Genomic DNA, 13,755 nt, shown 5'->3' with positions numbered 1-13,755 from the left:
CTTAAGTGGAGTTACACCCTTCTAAGCTCATTGACTGTAATGAATTTAGAAGAGTGTAACTCTGTTTAGGAATGCATTGCTAGTAACATCAGGGAACAATTAACATTAAATGAATATATCAATTCATATTTCCATAAGAAACCATCGTAAACTAGGTTAACCTAAGGTCCCAAATGGAATTTCATAGCTTTAAACAAATGTCTTTGTGTAATTCTTTTGTTCCAGAAGTCTGCAGAGTTCATGAGGAGATTTTTGAATTCCGACACTGGCTGAAACACAATGCCCACCCCCACCCTTTGCTCTGGAAAGTTGTAAATTGCTCATGTCTATAAAGAGGAAGCATGGCTCATGGAATTCCTTCACAAGGCAAAGTTACCATCACAGTGGATGAATACAGCTCAAATCCAACCCAGGCGTTCACACATTACAATATTAACCAGAGCAGGTTCCAGCCTCCACATGTACATATGTAAGTAGTAGTAAAGGTTTGTTTTTTGTACCTTTTATAACGGCATTAGTAGTGACCAACTTTTAAAAGACTGAACGCCATGTTTGAATTCTTATCAATAACTGGAAGACCATATAGTTTAGCTGTATCCAGTTTGCAGAATTTGCCTAAGGTTCTGCATACTTACTGGAAGTCAAACTGGAGCTGGTAAATATTTTGCACTTTACAGTATACAGTATACTTAGCCCCCCCCCCCAAAAATGTTGTCCTTGGTCGTGAAAATACGTTAATACTGTATATGGTGATTTAGTGATTGCAAGACTTAAAACTTTAAATGAGCTTTTTCTCTTGTCTGTTTGCTGAAACTGTGTGAAAACACTTTCGTAATAACGTGTGCAACTTTGAGGGCCAGCTACCTTTTTGTATAAAATAAAAATGGAGGCTTGAAGCCTTAACGGCATAGATGCAGTAAATTTGAAGTCCATGTGGCCCATCCCTGAATTGATGATTGATGGGAGTTATTAGAATGCATTGATAACTCCTCAGTAAACAGACAAAACCAGCCAAAATGTGATGCATGGTGTATCAGGCAAAAAAAAAAACTGTGTTCAAAGAGCTCCAGATGTCAGAGACTTGGTAAAGCTCAGCGCAATTTTGTATGTGAGCTGCAGGCCTAGAAACAGACTTGTAGCTTTATTGATTTCACTGGAACTTGCCAGAGGGACATATTTCTTGAAAATGTGAACCCCCTTCCCCCACCCTTTACACTCAGCTGCGAAATAGGCCTAATTGGGACTAATTGTCTCCTGATCACTGAATCCTTTGTCCTCCTTGTTGTAAGGGGAACGTGTGCCGCATGCTGCATTCCTCTTACAACACGGAAGACAAAGGCTTTCAAGACTGCTGAACTGTTCGTCCCAAGAAATACAAATACTGCAGGAAAATAATGTGCATGGCCTGAACCTAAACCCACAAAGAGCGAACAAACACTCCCTCGCTCACCTTGCCATGTTTTGGTATCGTCTGGCTAACAATGAAAGTACCTACCTAGGCACAGTATATATGTGTGCGTGTTCATATATCTGCATGTTTTAACTGAGGCTTAAGCGAGATGTTCTTCCTATCAGTTGCTTCTGGTTTAAGCTCCTTTCCTCCTCAATTGGCTGAAGGATCAGTTAAATTATAAAACAAAAGGAGGCACCTTTTGACCTCAGGTTGACCCAAAGTGTTTATTCATTCAACTGATAATAGGTTTTGCATGATGATAATTCTCAGGAATGTTGTTACTTGTACTGCACTTGCTAAGTAATACAAACTGGACACAGTGGTATCTCTTTATTGGATTAACTTCTCTTGCGCTGGGGGCTGGAAGTAAGCGTTTGAGTTAAGCAAAGTTCTTCAAGAAGCAAAATGGAAAGGTAGCTTATTTTCAGCTGTAGAGAAAGGCAGAAAAGTTCTTTGCCAATGCAAATATTTTAATCACTTCAGGAAAAGCAGTTGGCTTATCACAAAACATTTAAAAAGATCTTGGCAGCGATACAAAGAAGCACACGGCCAGATCTTCCTCCGTTTTCTGGAGGAGGCTTTCTTTAAGCACTGTGGAAACCTGGGTGAATTTTAAAAATCTTAAAATGTAAAAAGCAGTTTGATGTGGTGAGCTTGTGTTGGAGTGGAAACCAGACATCGGGGGAATAAAATCCTAAAGCTCTTGTGCAAGCCCTTCCATGTGACCAAATTGGCTTGTGAAAAGATGGACTAACCGGAAGGGAATTCCAGGCTGCTGTTAACAACAAACTGTTAGTCAACTGTTGTATCTGACCATAGGTATATTTTCTGCATCAAGTGAATAGTACAACAATTCAGTGTCTTTTGTAATGGCTTTTGTCTTAAAGATATTTGTAAAATCAGAGTTCATTAAGAGGGCATTTTGGGAAAGTGCAGCTGTTTTCATCATTTCTGAACCTGGACAAATTGAAGCTTTAAAACTACATTATTATAACAAAGGTCATTTATTTTCAGAGTGAACATTATTCTTCCTTTTGATGCAAACTGTAAATTCTTATGGGGTGTACAGATCTCCACAGTACACACTGTTCATTGCATACCTTTCAGATATCCATAAGCATTGACAGTATGTACAATTAAGCTGTCCTGAATGATGAAATAGGTTGGAAAAGAGAAAATTTAGAGTTATGAAGTCTTCTAGTCCAAATCCACTTTGAATAAATAGGATGCTACCCTTTATATTCAGTAGAAGTGAAATCAAACCACTTCTGTCTCCAGCTAGTTCTTACCAAAAATAAATATCACCTGGTTTTATTTCTAGAACAGGTAAACAAGTTATGTTTATGTACCTTTAAATGCAATTTTTTTAGCAGATTGTTTTATATTTTAGATCCTTGTTGCTTCAGCTTAAAAGGCATGAAAATAATGTTGTGAAAACTGTTCTGTTTAGATTTTTACTGTTAAAAGTTAAAGTGAGGAGTTCGTATATGTTAACAGTGATGATTGTGGCAAGTCTTGTTTCTTAAGCAACATCTGTATAGTGAAGGGGATTTACCGTGACAGCGAAGCAGATGTGGGGAAACTAGGGATTGGGAGGATCAGACAAAACTTTAATGGCAGCCCTTTGGGAAATCGATAGATTTTTGAGAACCCATAGAACAGATTTGGGCAGCTTGGTTTTTGCCGAACTTATCACTGCAAAGGGCCAGTGCTGTTGTCAGTTTCAGGACTGGTTAAAAGATAAACAGTGCCATTCAAAACAGGTCTACTCAGAATTTCATTCAGGTGTCCTTGGTGAAAAGGAAACCGGTTAGCATTCGTGTTAGTGCCAACATCACTTATCCACAACTAAGGTGGACAGGGTGAAATTTGCTCAGAAGAGAGGAGAACTGAATGAAGGAACACATGATCTGGACTCCCACTTCCAATCTTGGCAGCAATAAGACACCCAGATGTTAGATCTTTTCCAGCCTAGTGAACATGGGTGGAACTGTGTACTGTATCTTGATTACATTGAATTAAATGTTTTATAGATGTTTTCTGTGTGTTTGCATGTTGCTTTTCCTGACCAGCACCACCTGGCTTTGGGTAATAGGGGTGCATGTGTACTTCTGTAGTGTCATCATTAAGCAGCTACTGAGAAGGTCATTTGACATGAGTGCTGTAATGCTGAACCTGTGCTGGGGCTATAGTGCCCTGCACAGTACAGTGATCGACAATATTTTCATCCTGAAAATGTTCCCTAGAAGTGGGTAGTCGACCTTTAAAACAGGAGAGCAGAAATAAAAGTGACATTTGCCTTCTTTTTACTTGCCTTGTTGTTGTTGTTGTTGTTAATAATAATAATAATAATAATATTTTTATCCCGCCCTTCCCGACTAAAGCCAGGCTCATGGCGGCTATGTGTTCTTGTGTCATTGTTTCTAGTACTTGGTTCTTACATTTTCAAACATATCTTTGCAATCATGAAAGTTTGAAAATTACTTAAAAGAAACTTAAAGCTTTCACTTCGGCAGCTATGCCTTCAGACTGTGCGGAAATATTCAAACCCGTATGCATATATTTACCACCCTTTTTACAGAAACAATGATACCAGCCCCAGAAATCTGGATTCATAGCCTGTATGCTTTTAAAAACACATGAGTTTAGGTTTAGTACTAACCGCACATCATAAAACTGGTGGGTAAATAATCTATGTCGACACTGCTCTGGGTTTAAATTTGCCAAACTGGATTGTGGCCCATATGTTTAAACCTAATCGAGTTTAACTTCATGTAAGTAAAACCTGTAGGGCACAATCTCCGTGATTCAAATCTTTTTCTCATTTTGGTCATGTCTTTGATATTATACTGTTATTTACAATGGATGTGAGTATCTGCTTGCCCACAGTCACGGTCATAGTCTGATTTTCTGGTACATAATTAAATGCTGTTCTAAAAAAATCAGTGCATTTCCCGTTCTTGTTAAACATACCAAATGACAGTTTTCACATCACTTCCTCTAGATTTGTCCTATAAGTTTCTACCCCAGGATACGTGGTTGAGGGCTGCTACTAAAGGGGAAAATACTTTAAAGCATAGCAGCAATTTCTGATAAAAGTCTCAGAATCAAACGGGAACCTTTTTGTGATTAGCAGAGAGACCATGGCATTCTGATCCATTCTTCTTTCTGCCCTTGTATACCTACACCAGGGCCAAAATTGGGTAAGTGTATTGGGTGACATGTGATCAGATCTGCCAAGATGTACTTTAAACTAAAAGAGGGGCGGGGGGGGGAGGGAATTGATTAAGATCAGGGTTGTAGCACTGGAGAAAGTTTTTTACACACGGCCGATTAAAACTTCCTCCTTCGGTTCAGTAGGAAAATACGCCTGGTACTTCAAGTTGTATTTTTTTCTTCTTTTTCTTACTAAAGCTAATAACAGCTGTGGGTGGGGGGAGGAGAAATCTTCCTCCAGTGCTGCAGTTTCAGTACAGCTCATACCCCTCCCCTTCATGTTGCCTTTTTTTTGGGGGGGTGTTAAACTATACATAGGAAGGTGTGGGGCTATGGCTCGGTGGTAGAACAGCTGCTTGGTATGCAGAAGATCCCAGGTTCAATCCCTGGCATCTCCAGTTAAAGGGACCAGGCAAGTAGGTGATGTGAAAGACCTTTGCCTGAGACCCTGGAGAGCTGCTGCCAGTCTGAGTAGACAGTACTGACTTTGATGGACCAAGGGTCTGATTCAGTATAAGGCAGCTTCATGTGTTCACGTGTTCAAGGTATACGGTGGAGCATAAGCTTGCACTGACATCAGTCCAGAGGTATAACTTGGATATCTAAGCTACAGTGGCACTTTTAACTGCTTTTCTAAGCGGTATGCTGCATGTTACTTGGAAACAGGAAGTACTGGAAGTTTTTGTAAACAGGAGCAGGTTGGGAAGGAGCGATTTTGCAAAGATAAATTACAGGTAGGGAGCTTGCAAGGTTTTTTTTGGGGGGGGGGTTGTTGCAGTACCCTTCTTCCAACCTTCATTTTCCTCTGGAATTTCAGTTGCATATTTGCGAAGCTAAACCTTCAACAGGAAGGTGGGGGAGGGGATGTGACTTGGCTAGGAGGAGTTGGAGTGGAAAAAGAGATTCTCCCTGGGATCTGACTGGCTGTCAGGTAGAATTTGTGTTATAGTTGAGTATAGTTTGCATATGTAGCTTGTGTAGTAGATAAAGTATTGCTCTCTCAATACTTCCCTCAATCCCACTCTCGCAGGCCACCCTCAATTCTCCAGGTATTTCTGAATCCTGAGCTGGCAACCCTAGTTCCAATCTCCCTTTGGCCATGAACCATATGGCAAGGGCGTAGATCAGAGGTCCCCAACCTTTTTGAGCCTGTGGACACCTTAGGAATTCTGACGCAGCCTTGGGGACATAAAGTGGCTGCTGTAAGAAGCATGGTGGCAGCGTGTGAATGGACAGTGATTGAGCTGCAATAACTCTGTGGGAGTGAGGGCTTGTTATTAAAGGGGGCTGGGCTACCCTGACTGTGAATGTCCCTGTGAGTGAGAGAGAGGACCTGAGGTGTGAAATGGTCATATATATTTAAAAAGAGAGAGGGGTGGCAAGTGTAATACCCTGACCTACGTGTATCCCGAACCTGAGAGAAGTGTAGAGGGTGGTAGGCAATCTGTGTGAGGGGAAAGGGGTGTCATAGTAGGTTCGGCTGAGGGTGTGTGACTGTCCCAAGGTCACTCAGCAAGCTTGCATGGCATAAGCGGGGATTCACACCTGGATCTCCCAGATCCTAGGCTGACACTTTAACCACCATACACCACTGGCTCGCAAATGACAATATTAAAATTAAAAGAAAATTAATGTGTACCTTGAATAAAAGTTCTCATTATCACCCAGAAAAATAGAGTGGGCAAAAAGCTTTAAGGACTGGGAATTTTATTTCCATAACTGTACTTGTTTCTTCTTCCATGTGGTGCCTGTATTAGTGCAGTTTCACTGACAAGATCATAAAATATTGTCATAAAATATTGTCATAATTTAAAATTGTTCTGGTCCCATAGAAATATTTCCAGTGCTTTTTGGTTTTGTGTTTGTTAATGGAGTATTTAGGGGAGATGGATGAAACAGATCTGTAAAGCATACAAAACATTAACCACTACAGAGAATTGCTGACTTTCTTGTGCAACTGCTTAGTGCAAAACAGAATGCTACTGTAGTGAATTTCTGAGCTTCTTTGGAGTACTTGAGCTTGTTCAAAGAATTATTGGCTTTTTTCATTCGCGTATACGTTGCACTGAGTGAGGGTTGAAGGATGACGTGAAAATAATTCTTGAAATAGCTGGCCTCTTACATTCCCAGGGATTGGACCTGGTGTAGTGCAAGTTGCTAAGTACAGCTGCTCTAGCGTTTGTTTAAGCCCAAAGGATTGGTTTTCGGCTAGTTAGGTCCCTTTTGTTCAATAGCAAAGGGCCCTTGAAGCTATTAAGATCTCTCATTTGTTTAATCAGCGTGATCGAGATCTGCAGAGTATGTGCAGTATTTCATACATTATTTCCCCGTGAATTTATGCACTGAAGTTGCAGAAAGTTCAGAGTATTAAAACTTGTATTATTATGGTGTGGTAGATGATTATACTTTTAAGTGTAAGTGAAATTGATTGAACGATGGAAGTCAGCAAAAACCTCTTTTCTTTAGAACTTGGAAACCCTTTCTAACTTACTGGCAGCATTAAGCAAATCTAGATATGAATGTTTCACTATGATTGAACTAAGGATGGGATCCTTCTGAAAAGCAGAATGATTTTATAGTGTATGTTGTTGGTGTATATACATTTAAAAATTTTAAAATTTCAATTAAAACAGGGTGGATAAATCAATAATTTTTAAAATAATAAAAAAAATCAAGATACATTATAGTCCAAAGGAGAGAGCCAGTGTGGTGTAGTGGTTAAGAGTGGTGGACTCTAATCTGGAGAACCAGCTTTGATTCTAATCTGGAGAACCAGCTGTTGGGTGACCTTGGGCTAGTCACTGTTCTCTGAACTCTCTCAGCCCCACCTCTCTCACAAGGTGTCTGTTGTGGGGAGAAGAAGGGGAGGGGATTGTAAAATGGTTTGATTCTCCTTAAAAGGTAGAGAAAAACCAACTCTTCTTCTTCTTCATGAAATAAGGATTAGTTTTTAATTCTGTAGCATGAGGCTGTATTTTGATGCAGTGTTTACATTTTTTGGTAAATGAATTCCATTAATTTAGCACAGTGTCATGCTCTTCCAGAAGTTTCTGTAAGATTATTTTGGGCAGTTTTTCTATCTAGAAGATATTATCACAGATACTTGGTTTTGCAGTTCTCAAAACTGTACATTTGTATGTGCAGAGATAACATGCCTCTTCTTCAGAGCAAAAACGTTATAAAATGAACATACAGAGTTGAGAAAGCGATCTTAATCCTGTTGCTCCTATGAAAATCTATGTACACAGAATCAACCCCTTCTTAAATTCTTAGTTTCAAGAAGTTCAATGAATAGAAGATTGATTGGAGTGGAATAGATCTGCACAAGGAGCTAGGTGAGAGGAAGGAGGGGCAAGCAGTAAAAGTGATCGTGAAACCTTTTGAGCATAATTCTCCACAAGTCTTGGGATCTTGGTGTGAATAGTCTGAGGTTTATCACACTATTCTCCCTGGAGGAGAAAACGTATAATGGCAGTAGGCTGTAAAAGAGACCCAGTTTGGGAATATTTTAAAGAAGTTCCTCTACCTATGGTAAGGCAGGCAGGTGTGCAAAATGCAAACACTGCAACAAAGAAAGGCAAGGCCTGGTGGCCCCAATGAAACATCGTGAGAAGTGCTGTTTATGTAGAAAACAATGATTTAAATATAGTCTTACTGACTAGCGATTTAAATCATGAAAGTCTAGTCTTACTGACTAATGATTTAAATCATGATTTAAATCAATTTGATTTAAATCAAATCCATCCTGAATTAAAATATATTTTTAAAAATGAAGTACAGATTGAGAGAACAGGAAATGCAGTTCTAGATACATCCAAACAACCCAGTCATAACTTCACTTATGTGAAGGCATGCTATTAGCGAGACTAATTTCCATGTAAACTGAAAATGTGATCAGCATCTATTTTAGGTGACCGTGTTATAAAATAATCATCTGATTGCTTTGCCCTTACAGCTAGATCAATGTTCAGTTCATGCTTTTCGTTTTCCCCTTGCACCATTAGATGCTGAAATGAGACTTGGCCCTGAGTCAGAGGTATCTTACACTTATGTAAACAGACAACAGATGTTTAAAAAGAGATGCCTCCTAAATGTGGGTTTCTACCTCTCTGAGTGTGCTTTCTTCCCATTGTCTTCCAGTTTTTCAGACCAAAAGGAATGAAGTACAGGTTTACTAAGGGGTCTCAAGCTGATAATTACTGCTGTTTTAGTGAAGGGGGTCCGCTAATGGAACTTGGTCTCTATTTAAGGCCTACAATTTCTAATTCTTGATCTGGAAGTGAAATGGCATGAACCTCCTTTGCTACTTTGCCTCGATCCATATCCAAATATTGCTGGAAGCTTGGCAATTCACCAACTACCCCATAGATGGATCCTGCGTCACTTTGTGGAAATCATAGTTTTAAATGATGCTGGGCATCTGACTCTTCTGTACTGTCATCCCATTCCTGAAAGTTTCTAGTCAAGCCAACGCAGCAGAGAGAACATTAAATTTTTGATGTAATGCTAGCTCTTCAGTGACGTCGGAGGAGTCTATTTCAGGTTCCTTCCCCCCCACCCCTTAAAACAACAACAGACCAAACTGGCCAGGTAGATACAGCTGATATTCAAGTACGTTCTGATTAGATATGATTTTTTATGGTTCCAATATTTCCCTTTGTGAAGTATTTATTTGATTTTTTAAAAAATCTTCATTTTGAGCATGTAAAATGAACAAACTTTGATATGACTTATAAGGGAAATGCAGGGAAACAATACAACTCTGGCTTGTGTAATATTGGCTGTCAAATCCTACAATGCAAGTTGAAAGTTTTGTGTGAGGCCAGACTTTGGCATTTCCATGCAAACAATTCTGCTTGTACTTCTGGTGAACAAAAAAGGATCAGGTGTGTTTCAGAGAACTTGCCCCCTCAGCTGCCCCCTTCCGTTCTCTTTGGGTTGACACCCACAGAGATCAGAACTAGTGTCATTAAAATGTTGATTAAATTATGAAAGGGCTGTATAATTTTCAGCTCTGTTCCTGGAAGCTGTTCCATATGGATGCACCGTCTGGATTAAGGATATACACAGTTTGTGGGTACATGCAGAACAGCATAGGAGTAGGACCAGTGTGTTTACGGTGGCTTGAAGTTGAATCAGCTGATGGATCATTATATAAGCTAAGCTACAAGGGCAATTTATTAATAATGGGAGCAAAGGAACTTTATACTGCAGTCCCAATAACATTATTCATTGAAACCAATTATACTTACTTCTGAGAAATATATTTATATGATTGGGGTGTTAGAAATACTGGTAAAATGGGAATAATGTGTGTAGCGTGGCTCATGTTTTATTTTGCACGATAAATATGAGTAATCCATTTTTATGTAACAGTACAATTGGCTAGAGGTCTTCAGATAGCAGTACAAGGTTTACTTTATATATGCTAATGAATATATGTATATTTTTTTCTGACAGTATTTTACAATTTGTAGTTTATACCATTCATGCCTGGAAGCAGGTTAGTATGTGTTCACGTACACAGATCTAGCTTTCCTATCCAATTTCCAACCTTAACACCAGTTGTTGCACTTGTGGTTTTATGCAGTGTAACTATGGAGAGCAAGGACTGTTTGAGAACTGTCAAAAGTGTTGATAAATATGTTAGTTTAGTCTACAATTTTGACAATGTCAATCATATTTGTGATTCAAATTCTTGATCTACTACTATATTTGGAGATTAAAATAAGCAGAGCATGGCTGAGCCAGCTGTGAAACAGTTATTCAGTGGCTCACAAAAATATACTTGAATTTCATCCCTTCTCTCCACGTCTTTCTTAAAACATCTTGTGATTCCAGAAACAATTTTTTTTTGAGTGTGATAGAATGCGAAGTGTGTGATAGAATGTGGTGTGAAGTACCACTTCTAAATAATACTCTCTCCTCTTTTTTATAATTTTATAATTTTTATAATTATAATTATTACAAATAAGTACTAAAATAAGATTGCCCTGAATAGAATAGGCTTCACATATTTATAAACCATACCTTAATAGAAAACATCTTCATATGTACAATTATTTAAAGGAGCATATAGCATACTTGGACTAAATTTACACAGGGACAATCTTATTCATTAATTTTGTTCATTATTTAAACCAAATACAGTTTGGCCCCATGGCTTTCTCCTTTTTTCTCTTCAGTCTCCAAAATTATTTATTTAAGTGCCTGGATCTTTCCCATGTTATGAAGCACACAATGATACTAAAGCATTGGTCTAATCCAACCATTGAATATAATGCCCATTAAAGTTCTAAAATACTGTAAATAAACTAGTCAAGTGATCACATGTAGCATTATTAAGTCTTTTTTTTTTTTGCACTTCTTTACCACCAAGTGCCAGCCACCATGCATCAAACAGCAAAACCTGTATTCTGACATGCAAACATTTGATGGAGAAACTCTTTTGGGCACTAGTGCCTAGTTTGCTTATTTCTTCTTCTTCAGTGAATCAATCATCAGTTCTTGTACCTAACTGACAATCTGTGTTGTTAAAAAAAAAAAAAAAAGGTCTTTTAAGAGTTTAAAACTAATTTTAATGTTTGGGATGGTGGTAACAGTAGGGACATAGCAAAAATATTTTCAGTATGCTGTTTGCGACGCTCTGTTGCCATTGAACAGTTGGGGGGGTCATTCCTAGGCTTAGGGCATTTTAGGGAGTTTGACTCCTGCCACGCCCCTGGGTCTACCCTTTCTCTGCCAGCGCAGCAGCTTGTGCTGGTATTGCTTCATGGGGTAGCCGTGCTGGTGCCTAGCCACAGCACATCACCTCCAGGTTGCTCAGCTGATGCATCACGGACAGTTGCCAGTCTATTGAGAGCCAGCATGGTGTAATGGTTAAGAGCAGCAGACTCTAATCTGGAGAACCGGGTTTGTTTCCCCACTGTTCCACATGAAGCCTGCTGGGTGACCTTGGGCCAGTCACAGTTCTCTCAGAACTCTCTCAGTCCCACCTATCTCATAAGAGCATAAGAACATAAGAAAGGCCCTGCTGGATCAGACCAAGGCCCATCAAGTCCAGCAGTCTGTTCACACAGTGGCCAACCAGATGCCTCTAGGAAGCCACAAACAAGACGAGTGCAGCAGCACCATCCTGCCTGTGTTCCACCGCACCCAAAATAATAGGCATGCTCTTCTGATACTAGAGAGAATAGGTATGCAGCATGACTAGTATCCATTCTAACTAATAGCCATGAATACCCCTCTCCTCATGAATACCCCTCTCCTCTCCTCATATCTCACAAGATGCCTGTTGTGGGGAGAGAAAGGGAATGTGATTATAAGCTGCTTTGAGACTCCTCAAGGTAGAGAAAAGTGGGGTATAAAAACCTACTCTAGTCAGCTCCCTGTATGCTTCCCCCCCCCAGTATGGTGCTGCGTGTAGTTAAAAGCCAGTCCAAACATGAAATTTTCATGAAAACTGGGGGTTTGATCCAATTGATTTGTCAGCAGAGTGGGTGTTTGCTGTCTGGTGCATTTCTCTTTCATAGGTCATGGTACTCACCTGGACTAACAGCCAGTGATCTAGGGGATGGGCTGTTCTGCTGATAGAAGGGGGAGAATGGCCTGTACTTCAGCATTCTCCATGAGAGAGCTGATGCAGGCACCCAGAATACTTCTCTGTATGCCATTGTGGTATACTTTTGCTGCCCAGATGGTACGGATGAGAAAGCTCACCTTATAGGTTGTAGCATAAAGGAACATGCTTCTGTAAGGCATTATAAAGAATGAAGCAAAGATGTTTAGGTCAGATGGTAGCTTTGTTATTAGACAATACTGGTAGGCTGCATTCTGAGACTACAAGATTTCCACTGACTATTGCTGTACATAAAGATCGTTAACTTACGTTAGCATTTTGGTTTTGCTGTTGTATTTTTGGAACTTTTAATTTGTCTGAAGCAGTTCAAATCAAATTGCTTCTTGTACATGCGTAGTAGGTGAAAGTGACTTGGATTCCTTTCTGAGAGGTGAAGTAGAAGAACACCTGTCCATTTAAAAGTGCTTAAAGTACTTTTCAGTCTTTTATGGTGTTATGTGTTTCTGATGTGTTCACATTTTCAGGTGTGAGAAACTAACATCCCCAACATAACTTTCCACACTACATTCAGGAGCATGACCAGTAAAGTGTTAAAATGTGTCAGATCACACCCTTTGTTTCTGCACTTCAGACAGCACAAATGTCCAAGACCACTTACAGTTGAATCACAGTTTTTACTCAGAAAAAAGCACCACTAATTTCAAATAGTTTTACTTTTAGGTAAGTATGGTTAAGATTGCAAATCTGTATTGGATAGAAAGAATTCAAGATTGGCGGAAACCCCATTTTCTATGCTGAAGTGTTACAGGGAAAGTAGAATCTCTATTTTTTTCCTGGCTAATTTTTCATATTTGGTCTGTTTTTGGTAACAATAGTTTGGTTTCAAATTATTGGTTTCAAATTATTGTTGAAGATAATGTAGAACAAATCTCAATTTTCATTGTCTTTGTGTTGGAGAGAAAGATTCTTCTCTTTCTGTCTAATGTTGGAGTCTCCTTTCTTGGCTGCAGAGAAGATTTTCCCAATACTAAAAGTCTTGTTTTCCTTGAGAAGAGCAGAAAGGCACAGGGAAAACTAGACTTCACCTTTTTACTTACAGCAAACATATATTAATACCTTTTCACTTATAGAACACATATATATTAAAATCAAGCAGACAGTTCAATGTTCTTTAGATCAGCCATCAATCGTTTTAACACTAAAGGGGGGAAAATCTGTCTCCGTCACTTGTACAATTTTTGTAGCTTTTCACCTTCTCCAAGATTTTGGTATCCCTTTAAAATGTGGGTTCCAGACCTCCATGCCATTTGTCTGCAATCTCATTAATTTGAGCCCAAAAGACTGAAATCACTTCCTTTGCTAATCCCCTTATGCACAGATTGTAGTGGCCTTTGTCACAGAAGTGCGTATTCCATTAACTGGCTGCTTTTTGGTCTTAAGTATACTTTTCGTCTTCTTGTATTAAAGCATGTTTAGAATACTCTGACTATACCAAGAGACTCAGGTT

At 39.3% G+C, this 13,755-nt stretch overlaps 1 protein-coding gene across 1 annotated transcript in view; it reads left to right on the top strand.

Annotated features, from left to right (window-relative positions):
- Positions 1–225: 225 nt before the first annotated feature.
- Positions 226–13,755, top strand: part of MPPED2 (metallophosphoesterase domain containing 2) — a 162,948-nt gene continuing 149,418 nt past the window's right edge. The window contains exon 1 of the mRNA XM_056851102.1: positions 226–469. Coding sequence (XP_056707080.1) covers positions 342–469 — 128 coding nt within the window. The 5' untranslated portion in view covers positions 226–341. The remainder of the gene's footprint in view (positions 470–13,755) is intronic.

The sequence above is a fragment of the Euleptes europaea genome, chromosome 6, assembly GCF_029931775.1.
Source record: "Euleptes europaea isolate rEulEur1 chromosome 6, rEulEur1.hap1, whole genome shotgun sequence".
In the NCBI taxonomy this organism is placed as follows: Eukaryota; Metazoa; Chordata; class Lepidosauria; order Squamata; family Sphaerodactylidae; genus Euleptes; species Euleptes europaea.
Note: the sequence above shows the minus strand (reverse complement) of the source record. Positions and strands in the feature narration are given on the sequence as shown.